The following is a 21,897-nucleotide window of genomic DNA, read 5'->3' as shown; positions in this document are numbered from 1 at the left end:
CTGTTTTAGACACGTGTCACAGTAGTGCTCATTTCGTACCCTCCGCTTGTATGTGGTGCGCCGAGTGCCCGAGCTGTTTTTCTCCGTGCGACGGCTGTCTGACGTCTGCCGTCGTGCAGCTAGTTGTATAAACAGGGCAAGTGCGAATTTTTGTGTGTGTTCTGACGAAAATATATTTTTTGACGGCGGCGGCATGAATTCCAGGCTCTCACTCGCCGCCTCCCTCTCGGCGCTCTGATGCACGAGCTCTGCGGTTGAGGGGCGCGTCGCGCTGCCGTTCGCGTCTTTCTGCGCTTACGCCGCGGCGTGCGCGCGCGCTACTCGTGGCTCCTGCCCCTGCCACGTACACACGTACCTCGCCAATGCATGTGAAAAAAAAAAAAAAAAAAAAAAGAGGCTTTGATCCTCTCTGCGCGAAAAAACGCGCGTCGTCATCGCACTTCTTTGCACTCGGCTGGTCTATGCCGTCGAATTTTCTAGCATTTGGCCGCCATTTTCGCGCCACTTCTCGGTCCTCTCCGCCTCGCCGCGGTGCGTGCGGCGCGCACGGCGCGTCCCGCCCTCGCGTCCCCCCTTCGCCCGCGCGCAGCTTCTCGCCTTCTCCCTGCCTGGGGGGGGCTCGCGCGCCCGCTAGGCCTCTGTTTAACTTTTCGCTGAACTTGCTCGACAAAAATGCGAAAAAAACGACCGTCTTCACACCCAAGGACCCTCGCAAATGCCGCCACGCGACCATGCCGAGAGACCACCCGGATTCACTGTACTTCCCCCCGTCCTACCTCCGGGAGGTCCTGTCCGCGCCGATCTGCGCGCCTCCTGCCGCGACGCCCGCTTCCGGAGTCACGCGCATCTCGAGACTCGACAACGGGCTGACCGTCGCTAGTCAAGAAACTCGCTCCCAAATGTCGGCCATTGGCCTGTACGTCAAAGCCGGCACCCGCTACGAGGACTCGACGACCTACGGAACCTGCGTCCTGTTGGAGCGCCTGTCCTTCCGTTCCACACTCGAGCACACCGCCGCGGAAGTGGTCGGCGCGCTGGAAAACATGGGCGTTCACGTCACCACTTCGAGCTCGAGGGAGTGCATGGTTTACAGCGCCGAAGTCCTCCGAGAACTGTTGGACCCCATGCTTTCCATGCTCGCCAACACCATCCTCCGACCAAAAATAACCGAAGAAGACCTGTCCTTGCAAGTAAAGCGCCTCCAAGAAGACATGCAAAACAACCGACGGCACCCGGCCGCCTATCTTCCAGAGGTCCTCCATGAGGTGGCGTACGCGGGTTCCCCGCTCGCTCGCAGCCTCATCGTCCCGGACGAACAGCTGGCTTCCATCACGCCCCAAGTGATACGAAAATACCTGAAAAACTACTTCATCGGCCCCAGAATGGTCCTAGCCGGCGCCAGCGTCGACCACGAACAGTTCGTCGAACTCGCCTCGAAACATTTCTCCCCGATCCCGAAAAATCCAGAGTCTCCGCCGGATCTGTCCGAAACGCCCTCCTCCTACGTTGGGGGAATGCGCCTCGTCCCTCCCGCCGACGACTCGGAAAAACTCGAACACGCGCACGTTTCCGTCGCCTTCGAGTGTTGCGGACTCAACGACCCGCAATTCTTCGTCACCTACACGCTCAGCATGCTCATGGGCGGGGGCATGTCCTTCAGCGCCGGCGGACCCGGAAAAGGCATGTACACGCGCCTGAACACGAACGTAATCAACCGCTACGGGTGGGTGGAATCTTGCGAGGCGTTCATCTCGTCCTACATCGACACCGGCATCTTCGGCATCACCGGGTCCTGCTCTGTTCGCCACACGAGCGCCTTCCTGGACATCCTGTGCGACCAACTCACCCGTATCTCCACACACCTCACCGAAGAAGAAGTCAGCCGGGCGAAAAACCAGACCAAAACCAGCATCTTCTACAACCTGGAAACCCTCAACGTACTTCACGACGACATAGGCAGACACGTCATGATCTTCGGTAAGCGAATCACCCCCGGCGAACTCTCTAAAATGATCGACACCATCACCCCCTCGGACATCCGCACCTGCGTACAACGCATTCTCTCGACGCCCCCGACCGTCGTCGTGTACGCGCCGACCAGCGTCTTGGACAAGGTCCAAGACTACGACAGCATCAAGCGCTACTTCGAAGAACACACCGCTTAGAATTTGGCAGCCGCTGCGCGGCCTCGCAAAAAAAAAAAAAAAAAAAAGGTGCGCACGAGAGAGGGGGGAGTAGAGCAGCGCGACAACGAGCGCGGCCAAGACACGGCACCTTCCCCGCGCGCCGACTTCCGCCCCGTCTCGTCGCCGACCAAAATGGCCGATCTCTTCCGCGCGAACGCCGTCCCAACGCCCGTCCGTTGCGGCCGCGCGCGCTAACCCACACCGGCGCGGCGAGAACCCGTCGTGTCCGCGACCTTCCTTTCTCCATAACGGCCAAACTGGTGGCCGCTTCTACGCTTGGGCGCCGGTCCCACACGTCATAACACGTATTAAAAAAAAAAAAAAACTACATGTCAAGAATAGATACACAATGTGCGCGTACAACCCCCCGCCAAAAGGGGCGCGCGGTCCCTGCGTCTCCGCGACCGCTCCCGTTCACCCCAGCCGCGCAAGGCCTCCACGCGCGGCCCTCTCGTCGCGACACTTGCGGCGCAGTCAGTCGAGAGGAGGAGCCGCGCATCTCGTCCACGTTCTTCTCTCTCTCTTCGGTTATCGCGCCAAACGCGGGCAGGACGCGAGGCGCCCCGGTCGAGGGGAGGGGGGGCACGAACGCCCGGCGCGCCCAGGAGCGGAGAGGCGCCCACGGCGCGCGTGAAAGCGACGTGCGTACAACAATTTTTCCGTCTGCGCACGTTTCGACACCTGGTAACCGTCGGATTCTTCAGAGACACAGGACCAAGAGGGGCGCGTGGTCCACCGGCGCTCTGCTTCGCCGGAGATTCCGGCATGCGGGGCCGCACTGGCGCGGAGAACGGGTGGCCCCCGCTTTGCCGCTCTCCTATCGGGCGTTCGGGGACGTCCGGCTGCTCCCCCTCCCAGAAAAAGGGGGGAGGAGTCGAGTGCTCGACGACGGCGGTAGCCGCGGTCCGGGCGCGCTGGGGGCAGAACGGCGTCTGAGGGGAGGGGGCATCGGGTGATGTGTGCGAGAAGTGGGTCGGCCGCCACGCGCGCGATGCGGGGCGCCGTTTTTTTTTTCTTTTTTTTCTTTTTTTTTTTTTTTGGAAGGCGGGGAGGACGTGCGGTTTTCGGGCGCGCCTTTCGCGCAAGGAGGAAGGTCGAGAGGCGGAGGAGTGCGTTGGCTGGGCCTTGGTGGGCGCGGGGGTGCTGGCCGTTTCGGAGAGACGTGTGTAGAGGTGGTCATTCCAGAAGCTTCTTCATTTGTGAGGTGAGTACCTGGATCTGTGCGTTGTTGTTTTCGATAGAGTCTTGTATTTTTTTGATTTCGTCTTCGGTTCTCTTTCTCATGATTCGGTTGGATTCGTGGCTCTTGCGTCTGATGAGCTCTTCCTTTCTCTTCTCGAGGTTCGTCACTTCGGTGACGAGCTTCTGTCTGGAGGAGAGGAGCGCTTGGTACTCGTTGGAGGACTCCACGTCGGCGGCGTGGTTGGAGGGTTGAGGGTAGTCCGAGGAAGCGTCGATGAGGGGAGGGGAGGGGGGACGAGGGGGCGGCGGAGACCGGGTGAGAGGAGACGCGATTTGGGCGGGGTGAGGGGCGTCGAGGGAGGGTGGAGCCGACGGACGCGAGAAGTCGCCTTTGGGAACAGGTGTCGGTAGGGGTTCTTGGAGGGTTTCCGTGGGTGATTTGGTGGTGGACTCGCTGGACGGGCTGGTCGGCGATGGTTCCGGCGAGGGGGTGGCAGGAGGCTGAGCTCGTTCGGGCGGAAGAGGAGACTGGGTCTCAGAAGACGGCAAGGGGGGCGCGGCTTCAGCGCTTGAAACGGGATTGGCGGTGAGAGGCGAGGCGTGGGCGGCGTCCGCGTTGGACGGGTTGAGCTTGATAGAGAAGCGGAGGCCGCCCTTGTGAATGAGCATTGACGAGGGCGACGACTGATGAGCGGCGGCCTTTTGGGCCGCTGGGGCCGGAGACGACGAAGGGGTGTAGGGCGAAAACGACTTCGTTTGGGACAACGAGGACTTGGCAGGCAGAGCCGCTCTAGGAGTGGGGGTCGTTGAGGGCGTGAGAGAGGAAGAAGCAGGGTGCTCGGTTTCGGCACCGGCTTTTGGAGTTTCCGATAATTTCGATAAAGCGTCTATGTCCTCTTGTGTGATCTGTATGAGTTCAATATGCTCTTGAACGTCTTGCTTTTTGCACACGCAAGTCACGTCTTCCATGACGCGCGCGATCTCGACCGGACTGTACTTGGGAAGCCTCCACCACTTCCTCTCTCGAATGTGTCGCGCGGGGGGCGTTATGCCGCTGTCCAGACACCAGGTGGAGGGCATGATGAACGGGGCGTTCTTCGAGGGCGGTCCGGAATCTTCCACCAACAACATCTAGAAAGAGGAGAGTGCGTTGCGTTTGCGAAAAGTCAGAGTGTGCGGAGGCGCGCGCCGCTCTTTGACGGGAGAAAAACCGCAGCGACTGAGAACGCGAGGGGCCGACCTTGGCGCTCTCTTCGATTCGTAGGCGCGAAAAATAAGTACCTGTCCGACGTCTGCACTCTTGTAGTAAATTCGCTTGTCGATGGTCTTATGCGACTCCATGTAGCAAGGCAAGTCGACCAACGTGAGCTTGTATTCCTTGTCTCCGCAATAAAAAATTCCATATCGCTCGTTCTCTGAGAGATTCGCCGAATTTCCGTGCGTTTCGTTAAAAGGTCAGCGGTTACGGCTCCGGTCCGAATAGCCTCCGTGTACGCGCCCCCGCTTCCGTTGGCCAGCGCCGATGCGCTATAAAAAAAAAAAAAAAAACTGTAGAGACGACAGCTTTCACCGAGAACACCCGCGGCACGCGCGAGCGACTTCGAACGGCGCGGTCGAACGCCATCGCGGACGTACTCATCACGAAGCTGATCGCGGTGGCATCCTTGTTCCTCAGCTTTTTTCGAATGCTCTTCGCCACGTCCAAGGGCACCCGAAGGATGAACTGCTCCTCGATAGTATGGCTCTGCGGGGTGGGAGGGTCCCAGTTTTCGGACATGTATTGCGGTCCGGAAGCGCGAGGTCGGCGGGTCGAAAGGGGCCAAACGAACTATGACAAACCCGTCCATAAAAAAAAAAAAAAAAATTTTTGTTGTCCTGAGGGACTACATTCCGTCGAGGAAGACGGGGGCGCGGACGGCTTGGAACGTCTCTTGGAGGCCTTTTCTCTTTTTTTTTCAGATTTGCTCTTCTTGCTCGGTTTCTCGTCCGAGATATATCTGCGTTTTGACGCGGTCTAGGTCGTCGAATTCGCGAGGGAAGACGACGGCTCGTCGGGCCTGTTCTATCTTTCCGTGGACGTTGTACATGAAGACGCCGACTACTTTTGAGTCTTCTATGTAGTAGATGACACCGCGTTTGTACTCGTTTTGATCGAAGTACTCCGTGGAGGATTGAGAGAGAGCAGTGGCGGTGTCCGACTGGAGTGGAACCCAAGAATTCACGTTGTCTCCTGGAGACGAGTCGGGTCCTTTTTGCCAAACGCTGACGGTTTGGAGTTTTGAATCGATTTTTCCCACCGTTTCGAACCCGGCGTCTCCAATGCTCCCCCAAAACATGGGCTGGTAGAGGTAAGTGCGGCAGTTGCCGACCATGTTGTGCCCGGCCAGTTTCCCGCTGATTTCGGCGTGGTCATAGTGTTCCACGCGGCGCCTGCCCAAGACAGGGTCGAAATAGGACGCGGCGTCCCCGGCGACGTACAGGTCCGACCTGGCAGCGAGCTCCGAATTGACGACGATTCCCTTGTTTTTGTCGTCCAGTTCCAAGTACGCTTGCTTCGCCAGTTGAGTTCTCGGAGAAACGCCAATCGCCACGACCACGTGGTCGGTCTCCAAAACCCTGGAGTCGCTCAGCCGAACGCGGAGCTTCGGAGAAGAAGAGGAGGTCGCCTCTATGGAGCGAACCTCGACGTTGGTCAAAACGTTCACGCCAGAATTTTCGAGCCTGCGCGTCAAATACTCGGAAAAATAACTTGGCAAGTACTTGGACAGCACCCCGGAGTCTCGAACTACTTGGGCGACCTCCAGTTGCTGATTGCCGAGGTTGTATCGACCTATCATGGCAATCGACGACGCGAGCTCGGTGCCCAGCCACCCGCCTCCGACGATGGTCAGGTGTTTAGTTTCTGGATTTGCAACAACTTCATAGAGATTCAAGAAATCACTCGCGTCGCGAAAAGTTGTGACGGACGGCGAATCTTTCGGATAGGGAACATTTAGTTCGTTCGGGGACGCGCCTACGGCGAGGAGGCACTTCTTGTACCTTATCATGCTCCCGTCTTCTAGCGTGATCACGTGTCCGCTCGCATTCAAGTCGGTGACGGCTGTGTTTTTGAGGAGTTGGATGTTTTTGCTTTCTTCGTAGTATTTTTCTGGATGGTATTCGATTCTAGATTCTTGGTTCTTCCAGTTGATGTACTCCAGTCGCCTGGCTTTTTCCGGGTTGGGCTGCCACCAGAGCTCCTTGGAGAGAGGCAGGCGCTCGTAGGGAGCGCGAGACTCGTCGCTAATTATCAGAATTTGAGCGTCTGGCTCGTTGTAGAGAATTTCCTTCATCGCGTTGAAACCGGCGGCCCCGCACCCGACGATCACGTAGGGGACTTCTCGGATGTTGGGGACGTCGGCATCCGGTGAGGAGTCCATGTCGGCTTGAGAAGCAGAGCCCTCGTTCGATGCGTCCGGGGACCTCAGCAATAGATTGTCGCTCTCGTTGTCAAGCTGGGCGTCCTCAGAATCGCTGCTCGCGCTCCGAGACCGCAGTGCGGTCGAGGGCGGGCGCTTCTTCGAATCGTCCTCAATGGCGGTGGTTTGCGTGTTTCCCTCTGAATCTTCTGCCGGTTCCGCGAGGGCCTGATTTTCTTTCGGACCGTCGGTTTCAGCGTGGTCCAGATCGCGCTGAACGGCACGAGGATCGGCCGTCTGAACCGCCCGGCCGTTTGGTTCGTCCGGCTCGCTCTGTCCCTGGCTCGTTTGCGGTCTTTCGCTTTGGTTCTCATTCGCTGAGTCGGACGCCTTGGAATAGAGCACATAAGCCTGACAAATCGAGAGACAGGAAAAGAAAAAGGCCGTCAGTGGAAATAACTCGCTTTCGGGAGCCCCGCGAGTCCGTCTGGTCCCTCCGCGCCTCTCAGCGAGAGAGACGTGTCGAAAGGGGGAGCGAGGGACATACGGCGGCGGGGACAGCTAAGCCGCACGCTATAGGCCACAGGCGGCTGGGCCTTGAGCGCCTCTCGACTTCAGTAGAATAATTGACTCGCGGCGCAGAGGCGTTGGTACGCGCGAAACGAATAGACGTTCGGCGCTCATTTAGAACTTTCTTCGAAGACCTCGGACCCGCCCGACAAGACTTCAGCAGAACCGGGCCGAGCATGTTCTATCACCGCGTCGTCAGAGGGAGGAGAAAAAACTGTATTTATTGAATAAAAAAAAAAAAAATTTCGACCGACAGTAAAATTCGGCAAAATAGGAGAGACAGACACGCACAGAATGTGAGAACGTGTGCAAAAATTTTCGGTGAGAAATGGGGGTGGCGTCTTCTTGTCTTGATACACACTATACACTTCAGACGCGAAGCCGCTGTGTTTTCAAGCTCCGCTTTTGCGAACGCAGAGTCTGGGCTCGATCATTCCTCTACGCGGCGACAAATCGAATTGACGTAGAAAAAGCGGCGACCGCGCCAGACGTCACTTTGAGGACTGGAGCCAAGAACTTAATAAAATCGCAATTTTTTTTTACTTGAGACTATAGGCTCGCGGGCCACAAGAAGACGGCATTTTCTCGCAGGTTTTCGAGTGTAAATTCGCTAGTGAGCGAGCCGTCTAGCTTCAGCGGCTTGGATCGGACCAAGTTGCGGTTAGAGGCCTTTAGAAGAGAAAACGGCCATATGGTTTGGTGCCTTGATTTCGATTGCTGAGCGATGACCAAAAGCTCCTCTTCAACGACTTCTAAAGAAAGTTGAGCGACCGGTGGTAGCTGGTAATGAAGGTTTCCGAGGCGATCAGAAAAGGTCGATTTTTTGTCGAAGTGGCCACTCGCTTTTTCTGGCGAGAAGGGAAGAATGAAGCCCGTGATCAGGCCCCAGTGGGCAGTCCTCCCATTATTTAGACAAGGCTGGTGGTTTTTGTCGGTGTCGTATGGCACCATAACAGGCCGTCCGCGTTGGACGGATCGAATAAGCTTGTTCAAAAATTCAGAATTCCAGGGCTTGTTCCAGCAAGCGGCCTCGAGTCCCGGGTAGCAGGCCCGCGCCAGGCGAACCATGTCCTCTCCGCTGAACATTTCGCCGGTGCGACTCACTCCCAACCCCCGAGCCGTCTCCAGGAGCGCGCTCAACGACTTGCAACTATCGGGCAAAATAAACTGTACAAATTTTTGTGTACGTAACCGTCGACAGAGAACTAGTCGTGTTAAGGCTCACTTCGCTCGGGACCAGAAGAGGTGCAAAGTACGGACCTGAGCCGCCATTTTTAGGGCCAAGAGCCCGCATCTAGAGAAGAAAGCGCGTGCATAAAAGAGCGTTAAGAAAGGAGCGGAAGCGTGACAAGACAAGTTGGAAGAGCTTGTTACGTGGCACCCTGTTGCAGGTAAAAAGGAATGTGGCAATTCACGCATATGTAGTCTTTCGGAAGACGCGTGGTTTCCTCTGAACTCAAGGGAGGCGACTCAAGGCACCACGACTTGAACTTGTTCCAGATTGCTTGCTGAGACTCGGCGTCTGTTTTCACAAACGCCGTGTCTTCTGAAGTTCTGGCAAGAGAAGCCGGGGTGACGAAGGGCGAAGACGTGCCGCGGGGTTGGCCGGGGTCCGTGGAGGTTTGCATAGAGAAAGGAACAAATCTTTTGGTCAGACCTCGTGACACGTGACAAAAAAAAAGAGCTGGGAACAGAAATGCCCTCAGAGCTTCTCGGCCGCATGAAATTGGAAGGCCTTCGGGAGGAGGGGGCGGGAGGCTTTGCAGGCATCCGGATACAAAATCTTGAAATTTTGTCGAGGGCGGTACGCGGTTTGTTGGTATTGGTTTTTGCGAACAGGGACAGGCAGAGATATGTTTGTTTTTGCGCGCGAGGTTTGTAACAGTTTTTTTAATGGTCGCATCCTTTATGACATGGAAGATAACTCCTGCGATATCCCGAAGGCGGTAGTCATCAAAATCGTGAAGAACGTCGTACGTTATGGGTTGAACTTTCGCGTGAAGAGGGGACGATTGGGCGCAAACAGGGGAACTTTGTTCCGGCGCGAGTTTCGTTAGGTCGTCGACCGAATGATTCGCTGAGGGAGGGGTAGAGTGCGGCGGAACATGATATCGGTGGTACTGACACTTGTAAAAAAAGCTCCCAGAAGGAATTGTGATAGCAAAAGACGCTAAGCTAGCCTATTCAAGAGCAGCCAAGACGTTTATTCAATATCTCGCATCATGGTAGAGTAAATTTTTTTGTCGAGACAGGACCAGCGGTGTCACCAATTAACTGAATTTTTTGTACGATACGCGTCGCTCTGCCTTTGTGAGGAGGGTTTGATGTATGCTTGCAACGTGAAAGCGCGCATGATTTTTGCAAAAGCATGAATCGCCAAACAGTATCTCCGAATCACGTTTTCGGCGCTCTGGACGAATTGGAATTCAAGTATTTTGTGGAGAAGCTGAGCAAGTCATTGGAAGAACACAAGACGCACGCAGAGATCAAAAGGTCTAAGAAGAGGCAGAGGGCCGCGCGAGAAGATGGAGAAGAGGAAGAGGACGCCTAGCGTGGACTGGAGCTTGGCTCTTAAGGTCCAGGTGCGAGTTAGGCAAGAAAAAATGTGCATGCATGTATGTAATGTTTGTGGCAATCAAAAGCATTTTTTTCCAGAGTAGATGAGGGTAATTTTTTGCTTGAACTGTTTTGCGCACGGTGTTTATTGAACGATGGGACGCTTTCGTTAGATAGAAATTGCGGTGTCGGGCATAGAATACATGCGGAGGGCGTTATCAGCACCGCCGCTGGTGAACCGACATGAATCTAGCCAGCCGAGCGTGAAAATCTTATCCTGATGTTGCGAGGCCAAGGTGTAGAGTGGGGTGGTGGAACGGATGTCCCATATTTTGATGTTTGAGTCATACGAACCGCTGATAGCCAGATATTCGTGGGAAGGATGCCATTTGACCGCGTTGACCCATCCAGTGTGTGAAGAGTAACTGGTCGAAACTGAGTTACCGTGCGAGGTCAGATCGGATGATCGGATGTCCCAGATCCGGATTGACCTGTCTGCATGTCCGGCGATGAGGAGCTTATTTTTGAAAGAGTAGTCCATGTTCAGGATGACTTTGTTTCCAGTTAATTGATGTGTATTGATACCGGATTCCACATCCCAGATTTTGATCGAGTGGTCCCATGATCCTGAAATGATCTCTCCGTTCGAGAGCCAAAAGAGCGTGGAGACACATTGCATGTGTCCAACAAGTGAATTCCGTGCTTGTGCTTGAACTGTTTTTTTTGATTCTTTGGACTGAAGATTCCAAAGTTTGATAGTGTTATCCCAGGAAGCTGTGGCAACCAAATTGGCGTCTGGAGAGCAAGAAACAGCTTCGACGGCTCCCTGATGACCCACAAGCTCTTGTGTGGTCCGAGAACGCTGGTCAGCCAAATTTACGTTCCAAACGTAGACGCTGCAGTCTTGCGAACCACTAACAATTCCGAATTGTTGACCGTCGTTGTCGCGAATTGGAAACGAGGAGACGGACAGGACCGGCTGCGAGTGCCTTCCTACAGCCATGGGCGCGGAATTTTCATCAGAATTTCCATTGTAGTGGAGCAAGTTGACATAACAGTCGTAGCTCCCATATGGGATTACATATCCCGCAAGGTTTTTTTTACTGAGGGTGTTTTGAAGTGTCAGGAGGTGATCATCGATCGAAGATATCCAGTCTGAGTGCGTCTTGATAGATTCTGGAGTGGGCGGATCCAGCAATTTGACATACTCCAATGTCAATACTTGTTCCTGTGGAAAAAAAGAGGTTTGTTACCGTTTAAAAAACAGACATAGTCGCGAGAAGTTTCGAGCGGCACATTTTATACTGATCTGAGCGGGCAGATGGCAGGTCGAAAAAGACACGCACCGTGGAGCATTGATGTTGCTGGATGAATTTTTTGAGGCTACTTCGAAGCAGATGGTTTCCGACGAGGAAGTCGAATGGAATCGGCGTTTCTGATAACAAACCGAAGATGCGGTGGATGAAAAAAGGGTGCGTGAGCCTATCAAGTCTTTCCCTTAGCCGAGGAGAGGTTGTTGGAAAGCAATTTCGCCTTTTGATGAGAGGACGGTGAAAAAAAGTCGCCTTGTACCGGGCATTTTCTTATGTACGCTGTCACGGCTTATATAAAATTGTGTAATTTTTCTGCTTACCTGTACCCAGTAAGTGGTTGATCAGCTGGGACAATCCGCGCCTATTTAGAGATGTCGGGACTTGAAATGACTTATCGATAACTCTGTACTGATCTAGTTTGGTCACGAATTTGACCTCAATTTTTTCATCTTGTTTATAGTCTTCCGAAACGTTCATACTGATGATCCAGAGTGTTTTGATGAAAAAGAGTTAGGAGCTCATCCGCAGCGACCCGTTCCGTTCAAAAAAAAAAAAATTCTGTTTGCACAGAAGACAGACTCGAGCTTGTGCAGCAGCTGTCGAGGCATTCTAAATTAAATGGAAGCACGCGGACGAGAACGGCTCTCCTCTTCCTTTTAGCCCTGATAATAATTATGTCCGCCCCTTTGTTTGTATGATTAACAAAAAAATTGGCCTCGTACGCTCGTTTCTTGATCGTTTCAAATGGAATTTTTAAAAAAAAAATTTTACTCAAACCGCACTTTTTCCAAGATTGCTTTTTGTTTTTACCTTTGTTCTTCTCTGTCTTCTATGGTTTTGGATGGTGACGCGCATCGCTCTGGGGATTCGCCTCAAAAAAAGAGACACAAGCCTGGAGGGGCAGACTCCCCGCCTAGCGGGTATGTAGACGCAAAAAAAAACTTTGACAGTGAGAAGGTGGAATACGTGTTTTAGGCAAATTCCTCTGAATTGAATCGTCTAAATTCCGATATGCTCTTCATTTAGTACTCAGTCCAAGTCTGCCGAGATTACAGATAGGCCATTCAGTTCGTCCGAGTCTGGACACGGTATGCATCGTACCTCTGAAGAAGTGAAAAGGATGAACAAGTTTATTTTGAATAGTGTTGATCTATCCAAATCCGCTACCGAACTCGCCTCATCGCCACGATATGAATCGAACAGGGGCTACAGAGAGAGAGACGTCGATGCTAGGTCTAGCCGACAGCATTCGAGTCACGAAGACAATTTTTCCAATTCTTCTCGATACGTCGAGCATCGCAGAACGGTTCAAAACAAAAGAGAAATTTGGGGCAAGCAAAAGGAGGAACCAGAGAGTGAGCAGAACGCCGTGCCTAAGGAGTCTCCAAATTTTAAGCCGTCTGGATTGCTATCTAAACAAGCTCGAACGACGACAGATGGTGTAGTTTTGAAATTTGCGGTACCTAAAGAAGCCAGAATACCACGATTAAAATGGAGACTTTATCCATTTAAGGACAACAAGCCGCTTGATTACTACAAATTATATCTGAAGTCGGTATATTTACTCGGCCGAGACCGGTCAATCGCGGATGTGCCCTTAGACCACCAATCGTGCTCGATGCAGCATGCCGTAATTGTACATAGGCAGGTACTGAAGCGTGATCCGGAGACGCAGGCAGAGCAATATCAAGTTCACCCTTACATCATGGATTTAGGAAGCACCAACGGAACGTATTTAAATGACGCAAAAATAGATGATATGCGCTACTACCAACTTCTGGAAAAGGATTGTTTAAGATTCGGCGCAAGTTCACGAGAATACGTCCTTATCAATGATCAGACCCCCAAATAAATTTGTTTCGGCTGCATCGGATCTTCAGGGCATCATCCTCAGCCAAACCTTATATCTTCAAGACGCTAAAACAGCCTCATTAAGAGTCATGCGTTCTACTCTACTCCTTCATCCTGAACGCACTTTTCCAAAACAGATGCATTATTTTTTGCTATCCCAGCCGCCCTGAATGGCCTAGACAATTCTTCCTTTTTGGAAAAACAGGCGGGAAGATAACAGGACACACATCCCTTCGCCGGGCACCAGCCGCGAGCTACTTTATAAACACCACGACCTTCTGAAATAGCAGAACACCATGTGCAGTCATCTCAAAAAAAATGTCAACAAGAACGATAATTCTCTCGACCAACATAAAAGTCACACGCATTTTCTATGATGTATATAAACTCCTCTGATACATGAATGTGTGCATACCCGTTCATCGCTTTATCTGCACTCGAACAATTCCCCTTAGCACTGGAACTCTTTGTACCAGCCAAAAAAAAGACCGTTGATGAGCCTGAGAATACGCACTGCACTTTCTCGGTCCATTGCATGCTACAAATGCTATTTTCTCTCAAAAAAAAAACCTGCACAAACAGCCTTCCGTACCCTCTTCGCGCAAACAGAATATTTACCACTCATGCCTTAATCTTCTTCTATCATAACCCATATCTAAAACTGTTTTTTACACTCTCTCGCTCATGCTTCAAATTCTTCATCAGCAAGACCCTTGCTAAGCCACCGCGCTGCTGACTTTCACGTCAAAAATCTGTCACTTCTTTCCTACCACATTCATGCCCACACCTTCTGACACCGTACCACCTCTGAAGTCGTCTCATCCACAAAAAAGCATCGAACGCGAAACCTGAATTCAAAACATTGCTTTTCGATTGTTTGCAAGAGTACGTATTCAAACCACACCTCTCTCTCTTTCCACCACAACTTTCAATCAAGACCGTAAAAAACACTGCAAATTCCTAGTTCAAGCATACCCACCACTTCCTACGACTTTATTTTGACCACCTCCTGCGTCATTCAACCCTTCTTTACTCGTAGTTAAAGTGGACATGCCATTTTCCTAGATTTATCTACATGCTGAACACCATTTTTCATACCTACTTTTTTTAATTCATGATGCCGTATATTTCCGATGTACCTTTCGACAACCAAAAAACATGCGCAGAGCTTTATTCATATCAACTCAGTCACGGAATTGGGCATTTCATCTATTTGCGTACTGTAATATTGTTCGATTTCTCGAAGTATCCTAATTTCATCGCTCTTTACAAAATTGATGGCCACTCCTTTCCTGCCAAATCGCCCTGAACGCCCTATACGATGAATATAGCTCTCTCGATTGAGAGGAAGATCATAGTTGATGACCAAAGACACTTGGGAAACATCAATTCCACGAGACCACATGTCTGTCGTAATCAGTATACGTGCTTCACCGGATCGAAATCTCTTCATAATAGCATCTCGTTCGTGCTGTTGCATTTCTCCATGCATAGACACCACCGTAAACTTAGCCTCAGTCATGCGATTCGAAATCTCAGCAACTTTCACGCGTGTGTTGCAAAAAATAACAGCTTGTGTAATGACCAATGTATCATATAAGTCGCACAGTGTGTCAAATTTCCATTCTTCTTTCTCGACCGCTACAAAAAACTGCCGGATACCGTCTAACGTAAGTTCATCTCTTTTGACCAAAATTCTCATAGGCTGGTTCATGAACTTTCTTGTCATTTCTAAAACTTCCCTGGGTAGCGTAGCACTCACCAAAACCACTTGAGTCGTTCTTGGCATATACCTATATACATCGTATATTTGATCTTTAAACCCTCTACCCAGCATTTCATCAGCCTCGTCTAAAATGAGAATTTTTATCTCTGTTGTACGCAAATGCTGACGCCTAATCATGTCGTAGACTCTGCCTGGCGTGCCTGAGACTATTTGAACTCCGTTCTCTAGTTTTCGGATATCCTCGCCCATATTTTTTCCCCCAATGCAGCAGTGACAGTCAACACTCATTGAAGATCCTATAGATAATATCACGCGCTGAATTTGATGCGCTAGCTCACGAGTCGGAGATAAAACTAGGGCTTGCGTCTCATGAAGGGTTGTGTCTACTCGCTCTAATACGCTGATACTAAAAGTTGCAGTCTTACCTGTCCCGCTTTGAGACTGTGCGATGACATCCCGCCCTGATATTATGGGCTTGATGGCGCGCTGCTGAATTGCCGAGGGTTTCTCAAATCCTGAAAAAAAGTCAAAACACCTTGCATAACGGAAAAAACTTGGGCTCTCATAAGCACCCTTTCCCTAGCATACCAAACTCGTAAATGCCCCTCAGGAGCTCATCCTTAAGGTTCATTTCCTCGAACGAGGGATAAACTTTGATGCCCTTCGACGTTTCAAAATCCGCTGAGTTAAGGTTGTCGCCTTGGGTTGAACAGCATTAAAAACGCCGAAAAGTGCAAAAATTGTTAGGCACTATAACTTGAAGTGGCCCTAGCGCGAGAGAAAAAAACAAGGTAGAAGACAAAATGTATCCCACATACTTCTATAATAACCACTTCTTTTTTGATATCCATTGTTAAAATATTCCCGGCTCATGATGGTCTGATGAGACGGCAATCTGCTGAATAAAGATTAACGAAAAGTTAATATGGCTACCCTATTCTATAATAAAATTTTTTCTGAATTCGTATCTTTTTTTCTCAAATATTTTCACTGAACTGCCAATCAATCAGCAGTCTCCTGTAATGAAACTCTGGATATTCTAACTGAACATTCCGACTGAACATTTCATTTCTCAGCTTTTTTCGAAATAAACTCGCTTTGGTAATCAAAACTACAATTTTGATTCGGAGCCAAGTGTTTTGCATGCACCTCTGCATTAAAACCTTAGCACGCGCCGGTTTTATCAATTGCTAGTGAATTACCAGCGACTCATCTTAAGTCTGAGACATTTGGAACTGTGAGCTATATCTCTTCAACTGCTTGGAGACTAATGACAGCTCTTTAAACGCACTGCAACGCAATGCTTTTATTCAGATTGCTGTTACGATCTCGGTCTCTCAACGCTGCCTTGCTTTTAATTACATTTGCCCATATTAACATGATAGACATGGCTTGAAATTCTTCATTTTTTCGTAAATACATTTTAGAGTATGTTGAATAGCTGGCAAAAAGTTTCATGAATCTTTCAGATAGAGTCAAAATTCCTATAAGAAGGTGTTCAACATGTACCAGGGACTTTGTCAGGATTCTAGAGACCGTCTCTTCTATCGCGTTTATCTGTATCCATAACAGAACTTGACTTTCATCTGTAAAGATGGTTGGCGTTCTCCTAATCTTCGTTAAATTGACGAACTGTATTTGAAGATGGACTCAAAACAGTCTCTAATATTTGCCGACAGACAAACGTTGTGAACTCGCCTGCGATTCTCTTTCTATCAAGGCTGCATGTGTCAACTGTAATTGATGAATGTAACAGGTGGTGCCAAAGGTCAGTTGATAACTTCTTTCAGTCACCGTCTATTCCAATCCTAAATAAAAGCATAAGGCATATACAATTGGCCATCACGCGCGAAACTGAGTCTAGGAACATGCAATCTAGAGATAGGTGTTTATATTACAAAGTAACATGTCAAAGCCAAAAAAATTTACCACCTAATCAAGAGAATGTATGCAAGAAGAGTTTTTTTGCCATTGCTAGGTCAGTTTTTGATCAAAAAACTGTTTGAGCGTTGCCAAGGAAGATTAACGTTGAAAAGCTCATACTGTACTGTCCTTTAATATCAAATTCATAACCTATGCTATGCTAAAATGAGTACTTGTAGCCTAGCTAAAACAGTAAGCTATGCTTTTTGTTCAGAACTCAATCTTTTTGTCGCTGGCTACAAAAAGTTGTTGTCCACCGATGCACCAGCAGAATGTGCACCAAAGAACAAGTCTCAAATAACGAATTTCGAAGCTCAGCTTTGATTGTTTGATTTGTTATCAAATTAGATTATCAGATTCAGCTTACCTTCAAGGATTCCGACAAGAAGATGTCAATATTGTTCTGTTGATACAATTCTTCAAAGAGGTTGAAGGAGTTTGAAAATATGTTAAATATAGTTTTGCGGCGCGTTCAGACTGTTCGTCGCTTGAAGAAGTCATACTGGCTTTTTAATAAAGATACTTTTGCGTATAGTATAGTATATAGTAGGGTCGAGTTTCTTTGACTGTTAAATTGATTGTTAAGTTTCTCAACAAAGCGATGTTAATTGGCGGTTTTAGGAGGGTTTTACAACGCTCACCTGGTATCACGTTTTGCTAGTCATAACCTTCGCCCTGCATTGTTTGGCCAAAGAGAGGATATGCTGATGCTGTCAAGAAATTTGGGATATTATAAAGGGAAGGTCAATGTACGTCGTGTGTTTGCGTTTTGCACATTATGACTAAGTAGGACAGGTCAGAGACGGATGCTGCTGTTAGGATTACATTTGAATGCGCAGAGTCCGGCTTAACTGTCAGGAATACCAGAAAAATAAAAAGTATAGGTCTGTCTACATTTGTACACCCTGAGCGTAGGATATTTTTTAGCCTCTCTGGACGATAGAGAGGATCAAATAAATGAAGTAATAGGACCACCAAAACAGACACATTTTTTTTGTTAATTGAAAACGGAATAGGGCGCTACAGAAGATGGCGGTGATGATGATATTCCCAAAAAGGAAGCCTATGTTTTTTAGGAATATTGAGTTCTCAAGATTGACCTGGTACGGAATTGGAAACGTTTGGATGGTCACGACTAACAGGATGAGTCCAAATCCACAAGCCAAGCCTAAAACATAAAACATAACGAATTAGTAAGAAATGACCTAAAAAAAATCTAATTGTCGTGTCGTACTGAACATTGGCCCGCCATAAACTGCAGCAAATGCAATTTCCGATTTTCCCTCTTTTGCTAAAGAGGTGTTGACGATTATATCAACTATTGAGTTGCCAAAAGTGACGAAGGTTGCACCCAAAATGAATTCAGGAATTTTGAACAGGATTCCGAGTGTTTTGATGAGCGCAATTAGTTCTTCGCCTATGATGTACATAACGACTAGGCAGGTGATGAATGCGACATAATTGAAGATAGGCTGATAGCTTGGTGGGGTACACTTGGATGAAGTGAAATAAATAAAAAGCGCGGGAATACAAGAGATGAGCATTAGGATGACAAAGAGTGGAATGTGCCAGAACGTGATGTTTAATTCGTCGATGGCGAGAAAGAAAGTTGGCCAGAAAAGGATAACACTAGTAATAGCAGTAAATTGGTTCCATTTTGGGGTGGTAATTATCAGATAGAGCGGAAGCCTGAAAATCCAGTAGACGACTCTAAATACTCGAAAAATATAGCTCAACTTTAAACCATCTGAAAGATAATGATATATTTTTTTTTTCTCAATTTGAGCACTGATTGAATATAGGGAAATTCGAGGGAGATCTGAAGAGGATAGGTTGTCAATTTGACGCGTAAGAGCGGTTTCTGGTTCCAGAGAAAGATGCAGTTCATATTGGGACGCATTGTCTACATTCTGTTGATTGTTGGATGAGTTTAATGCACCATCAATATCCCCTTCATCCAGACTCATTAATAGATTTTTTTTTTCATTGCTGCTGATGAGAACGGTGCTTTCTGAATTACTTAGATTGTCGTCCTTATATCTGTCAGATTCAAATAATTTGTCGGCATGAATATCTTTGTACATTGTTGGTTCGTATCTATCAAAGATCGGGCTGAAATCGATGCTTTTGCTTAAACAGTTCACATCAGGAAAAGTCGCTGAAAGGTTCTGAACGCCAGAAATGTCAAAAAAGGATGTTTTCAGAAGAGGTGAGGTTTTTTCTTCGTTTGTCAGGGAACTTGACAGGCGGCGTTGAAGTTGGTTGTTTGACAATACACCTCTCGTAGATAACAGGGTGTCTTCATTTTTTTCATCTTCGCTTTGTTCGCACTGTTGTATATCATGGACGCCTTGCATCTGATTTAACTGCCCTGTGCCAGGAACACTTTGCGCCTGTTCTAACAGCCACATGCCGGAAACATCTTGTGCTTCCTCTGGTTGTTGCGTATCTGAAAAATACCTGGTCAGGTTGAAGTTATGTGATATAGCACAAACAGCGTATGTGATATACAATATCAGAAGCGCGATCGGCTGATAGATCCACGTTTTACCAGTGAGTATAGAGACGAACAAAACGCTTAAACTGGCTAGGTAGAATAGGATGTCTCTAAAGAACGACACAGGCCTGATTTGTATCTTTTTAACTGCCAAAGTAATGCATCCTGCGACGAAAGTTGTGATGAACAATCCTGTTCCAATGATAGAACCAAAAGCTATTGAAGGGGATCCGTTCAAAATGCAGACGCTATTTGTAATGAAATCAGAAGCGCCATTTCCAAAGGCCAAGATAGTTAGCCCGGCTACTTCAGGACGCAAGCCCAATTTATCAGATATAAAAATCAAATTAGGCAAGAAAAAATCGTCGGTGGAAACCATAAGTAGAGAAAATAATATAGCCATCCACAAAATGAACAGAATAACTGCGAGCCATTGACAAGATTTCATAAGGTGATCGTAAATATAAAAATAAGGGATCCAACCTAAATCTCCTCTAGTCGAGTCATTTTTTGAGGTCTCTTCTTTTTGTTCAGCATGGGTCTTTTCTGTCATTAAAGTTTGCTGGGAGGCAGCCAGTTTATTCCGGTCATGCAAGGTTGAAGTTTCAATGTAACTAGTACTATTTATTTTCACCAATTCGACTAGTGAAACTTCTTCAGCATTTAGCTGGTTATTTATCTGGTAGTCCACCGAAGTGTAACACCGACGCTCTTTCTGACTTGATGCTTCGTAGACATTACCAGCGCATAAAATAACCAATAAAATCAGGATCAGAAATATAGCGTGCATGCGACTGTTGAACTCAGAGTTTTCGATGCTTACAAGTCCAAGTTTCAGCATCAATATATCTCTCTCTAACACTATATCGCATGAATACACACATGGTATTGATAAAAAAACCTGTTATTTTACCATAAAAAATTTTAATATGCATGAACACGTCATATATTCCATATAAGCACATCTTTCTGCCTAGAAAGTACACTCCTTCGAAAATGAAAGCTGTACGGGACTTTTAAGATACAGGTAGCACCAGACATGAATTTCTATACAGACGTTTCTTAAATCCAGCTTAGAGCAGATTCTCGATTTTTCGATAATTTTAAATCTCACTATCTTCGGAACCATCCAATTCAGTCTGAGCCCTTGACTCCTTGCTCGACGACATACATGCAGCCAGCTCGAGCATGCTTTTGTCTAGCCGAAGCAGTTGCCACTTCGGGATTTCCCTGCCAATCGATACAAATTCTTTCAAAACTTGGTCTTTTTGCGAAATCCGGCTCAGCTGGAAATCGATTTTGGCCTTGAGACGCTGATAAATCGATACCGGAAGACACATGTCCAAACCGAAACGGAATTTGATCCATTCTGAACATGCCATATCTATTCTTCCCAACTTGATCTTCAGTAAAGTCATGTTGTACACTGATTGAATCTGCTTTCTCCTCACGCTAACGGTATGATTCCAGCAGAAATATGAGCATGATTTGCAGTGTCCAAGCAAATAAAAGTCATCCTTCTTGCCATCTCTCTCCTGCATCAAATTTAACTTTTTCACTTGCGGGGTTTCGTCGGCTTTCGAAAATTTCACTGTATCCCCGTCACACGCTCCCTCCCCACGGTTTTTCTCCACGTTTTCCTCGCCATCTGCCCAATCCTCAACCTTCCATGCAAAAGCTACCGACTTGGCCCTTGAAAATGCATCCAATGAATCCATCAACCGCTGAACACATTGATACAAAATACCCAAATTACACAAAATTCCATATTCAAGCTCAGATCGTCGCCTCCAATCAAACAAGACCATTGTATGCTTACTTTTCGTTATTTGCTCACTTCGAAAAATAAAACTTTTCCATTGAAAATCTTCGCCTTGTTCCAATTTTCGTTTTTTGCTTGGCTGCACTTCGTCAAACTGACACGCACTCGTGCCATACGATTCGTACTTAGCAAAATCAGCCTCATTATCATGTTGGCTCTTTAAGCGTGCGCAGCATCTGCATGGCTGTGCAAAGTAATCCAATGCACCAAAGAGATGACGATCTTTGATGAATTCTATCTGCGCTAATCGAGCAGCTTCTACCAACTGTAACGCGTCTATCAATACATTAATAGCCCTGGGTAACTCTCCCATGTGAAGCAATGCTTCTGCTTGCAATGTCATCAGCACCCCATCATAGGACATCTTCCCAGACAGCAAAAAACCACAAGTCTGTACCGCTTGGTCATATTTACACATCAAAATCTGCAATCGAACCAACAACCGCTCCACTGAAATGTCTACGATATCTGATACTTCTGGTGATGTTGATTCGGTCTCATTCAATGATGACGCTTCTTCGCAAGAATGGTTTAAATGGTTCAGCCATTGAGATGCCTGATTTAATTTTCCAGTTGACATTAACGCCTTAATTATTCTCCATTTAATCATGCTCTTACTCTCTAAAATACGGCGCTTCACCAAAGTATGTTCTGCATCGTTCTCTTTCATCTCCAAATGTTCGAGCAAACAGACCAAAATTTCATACTCAGCATCGTATCTTCGCTCTCTATTGTACACCCTAGCAATGTTGTAAACTGGACTCAAATATGCCTTGTCAACCGCAAGAGATCGCTTGAACATTTCAATTGCAATCCAAGAATGGCCCAGCTCGGCCTCAATCATCCCCAAATGATTAAGAACTCGAGCTGGAC

General features: G+C 48.3%; 6 protein-coding genes and 1 long non-coding RNA gene across 9 annotated transcripts; 2 read left to right on the top strand and 5 right to left on the bottom strand.

The window, feature by feature from the left end:
- The first annotated feature begins 433 nt into the window (after nucleotides 1–433).
- LOC126320396 (uncharacterized) lies at nucleotides 434–2,206 on the top strand. The gene has a single exon (XM_049993856.1). The coding sequence runs from the start codon at nucleotides 462–464 to the stop codon at nucleotides 2,163–2,165; it is 1,704 nt and encodes a 567-aa protein (XP_049849813.1). The 5' UTR covers nucleotides 434–461; the 3' UTR covers nucleotides 2,166–2,206.
- Nucleotides 2,202–5,194, bottom strand: LOC126320397 (uncharacterized). The gene is made up of 3 exons (XM_049993858.1): nucleotides 5,004–5,194; nucleotides 4,650–4,783; nucleotides 2,202–4,499 (listed from the first exon to the last, which is right to left on the bottom strand). The coding sequence occupies exons 1-3, from the start codon at nucleotides 5,143–5,145 to the stop codon at nucleotides 3,363–3,365; spliced, it is 1,413 nt and encodes a 470-aa protein (XP_049849815.1). The 5' UTR covers nucleotides 5,146–5,194; the 3' UTR covers nucleotides 2,202–3,362.
- A 38-nt stretch (nucleotides 5,195–5,232) lies between these two features.
- Nucleotides 5,233–7,552, bottom strand: LOC126320430 (apoptosis-inducing factor 1, mitochondrial-like). Its single transcript, XM_049993915.1, has 2 exons — nucleotides 7,314–7,552; nucleotides 5,233–7,177 (listed from the first exon to the last, which is right to left on the bottom strand). The coding sequence occupies exons 1-2, from the start codon at nucleotides 7,512–7,514 to the stop codon at nucleotides 5,324–5,326; spliced, it is 2,055 nt and encodes a 684-aa protein (XP_049849872.1). The 5' UTR covers nucleotides 7,515–7,552; the 3' UTR covers nucleotides 5,233–5,323.
- Nucleotides 7,553–7,657: 105 nt separating this feature from the next.
- Nucleotides 7,658–9,761, top strand: LOC126320429 (uncharacterized). Its single transcript, XR_007558095.1, has 4 exons — nucleotides 7,658–9,140; nucleotides 9,257–9,309; nucleotides 9,476–9,561; nucleotides 9,683–9,761. It is a non-coding gene; the product is annotated as an uncharacterized LOC126320429 (long non-coding RNA).
- A 245-nt stretch (nucleotides 9,762–10,006) lies between these two features.
- LOC126320428 (ribosome biogenesis protein WDR12 homolog) lies at nucleotides 10,007–11,764 on the bottom strand. Its single transcript, XM_049993914.1, has 3 exons — nucleotides 11,526–11,764; nucleotides 11,239–11,327; nucleotides 10,007–11,120 (listed from the first exon to the last, which is right to left on the bottom strand). Exons 1-3 carry the CDS (start codon nucleotides 11,680–11,682, stop codon nucleotides 10,062–10,064), a joined length of 1,305 nt encoding a protein of 434 aa, XP_049849871.1. The 5' UTR covers nucleotides 11,683–11,764; the 3' UTR covers nucleotides 10,007–10,061.
- A 168-nt stretch (nucleotides 11,765–11,932) lies between these two features.
- Nucleotides 11,933–15,709, bottom strand: LOC126320427 (eukaryotic initiation factor 4A-III-like). Of its 3 annotated transcripts, none has more exons than XR_007558094.1 (4): nucleotides 15,601–15,709; nucleotides 15,371–15,481; nucleotides 13,472–15,297; nucleotides 11,944–13,364 (listed from the first exon to the last, which is right to left on the bottom strand). XR_007558094.1 is itself a non-coding variant. In XM_049993912.1 (3 exons), exons 1-3 carry the CDS (start codon nucleotides 15,653–15,655, stop codon nucleotides 14,231–14,233), a joined length of 1,233 nt encoding a protein of 410 aa, XP_049849869.1. In that variant the 5' UTR covers nucleotides 15,656–15,687; the 3' UTR covers nucleotides 11,933–14,230. The 3 variants fall into 3 exon arrangements, 1 of the variants encoding a protein (XP_049849869.1); XR_007558093.1 differs by having other exon boundaries at nucleotides 11,944–13,334; nucleotides 15,601–15,687; XM_049993912.1 differs by having other exon boundaries at nucleotides 11,933–15,297; nucleotides 15,601–15,687.
- A 301-nt stretch (nucleotides 15,710–16,010) lies between these two features.
- On the bottom strand, nucleotides 16,011–20,086 carry LOC126320426 (putative sodium/calcium exchanger 7). The gene is made up of 2 exons (XM_049993911.1): nucleotides 17,940–20,086; nucleotides 16,011–17,873 (listed from the first exon to the last, which is right to left on the bottom strand). Exons 1-2 carry the CDS (start codon nucleotides 20,041–20,043, stop codon nucleotides 17,629–17,631), a joined length of 2,349 nt encoding a protein of 782 aa, XP_049849868.1. The 5' UTR covers nucleotides 20,044–20,086; the 3' UTR covers nucleotides 16,011–17,628.
- Between the last annotated feature and the right edge of the window lie 1,811 nt (nucleotides 20,087–21,897).

The sequence above is a fragment of the Schistocerca gregaria genome, unplaced genomic scaffold (genome assembly GCF_023897955.1).
Source record: "Schistocerca gregaria isolate iqSchGreg1 unplaced genomic scaffold, iqSchGreg1.2 ptg000720l, whole genome shotgun sequence".
Lineage (NCBI taxonomy): Eukaryota > Metazoa > Arthropoda > Insecta > Orthoptera > Acrididae > Schistocerca > Schistocerca gregaria.
The sequence above is the reverse complement of the archived record's forward strand: the minus strand, read 5'-3'. Positions and strand labels throughout refer to the sequence as shown.

What these genes read in the sequence shown, in the direction of transcription:
- LOC126320396 (XM_049993856.1), top strand. Translation starts at nt 462, where the DNA reads ATGCCGTCGAATTTTCTAGCATTTGGCCGCCATTTTCGCGCCACTTCT.
- LOC126320397 (XM_049993858.1), bottom strand. Translation starts at nt 5,145, where the DNA reads ATGTCCGAAAACTGGGACCCTCCCACCCCGCAGAGCCATACTATCGAG. An exon ending in CGCGATCAGCTTCGTGATGA is followed by an intron (nt 4,784 to 5,003) that starts GTACGTCCGCGA and finishes CGAATCTCTCAG; the next exon opens with AGAACGAGCGATATGGAATT. An exon ending in AGAGTGCAGACGTCGGACAG is followed by an intron (nt 4,500 to 4,649) that starts GTACTTATTTTT and finishes TCCTCTTTCTAG; the next exon opens with ATGTTGTTGGTGGAAGATTC.
- LOC126320430 (XM_049993915.1), bottom strand. Translation starts at nt 7,514, where the DNA reads ATGCTCGGCCCGGTTCTGCTGAAGTCTTGTCGGGCGGGTCCGAGGTCT. An exon ending in GCTTAGCTGTCCCCGCCGCC is followed by an intron (nt 7,178 to 7,313) that starts GTATGTCCCTCG and finishes TCGATTTGTCAG; the next exon opens with GCTTATGTGCTCTATTCCAA.
- LOC126320428 (XM_049993914.1), bottom strand. Translation starts at nt 11,682, where the DNA reads ATGAACGTTTCGGAAGACTATAAACAAGATGAAAAAATTGAGGTCAAA. An exon ending in CAACCACTTACTGGGTACAG is followed by an intron (nt 11,328 to 11,525) that starts GTAAGCAGAAAA and finishes GTTTGTTATCAG; the next exon opens with AAACGCCGATTCCATTCGAC. An exon ending in AGCAACATCAATGCTCCACG is followed by an intron (nt 11,121 to 11,238) that starts GTGCGTGTCTTT and finishes TTTTTTCCACAG; the next exon opens with GAACAAGTATTGACATTGGA.
- LOC126320427 (XM_049993912.1), bottom strand. Translation starts at nt 15,655, where the DNA reads ATGAGCCGGGAATATTTTAACAATGGATATCAAAAAAGAAGTGGTTAT. An exon ending in AAGAAGTGGTTATTATAGAA is followed by an intron (nt 15,482 to 15,600) that starts GTATGTGGGATA and finishes GTTCAACCCAAG; the next exon opens with GCGACAACCTTAACTCAGCG. An exon ending in GAGGGGCATTTACGAGTTTG is followed by an intron (nt 15,298 to 15,370) that starts GTATGCTAGGGA and finishes ACTTTTTTTCAG; the next exon opens with GATTTGAGAAACCCTCGGCA.
- LOC126320426 (XM_049993911.1), bottom strand. Translation starts at nt 20,043, where the DNA reads ATGCTGAAACTTGGACTTGTAAGCATCGAAAACTCTGAGTTCAACAGT. An exon ending in TTATGGCGGGCCAATGTTCA is followed by an intron (nt 17,874 to 17,939) that starts GTACGACACGAC and finishes TTTATGTTTTAG; the next exon opens with GCTTGGCTTGTGGATTTGGA.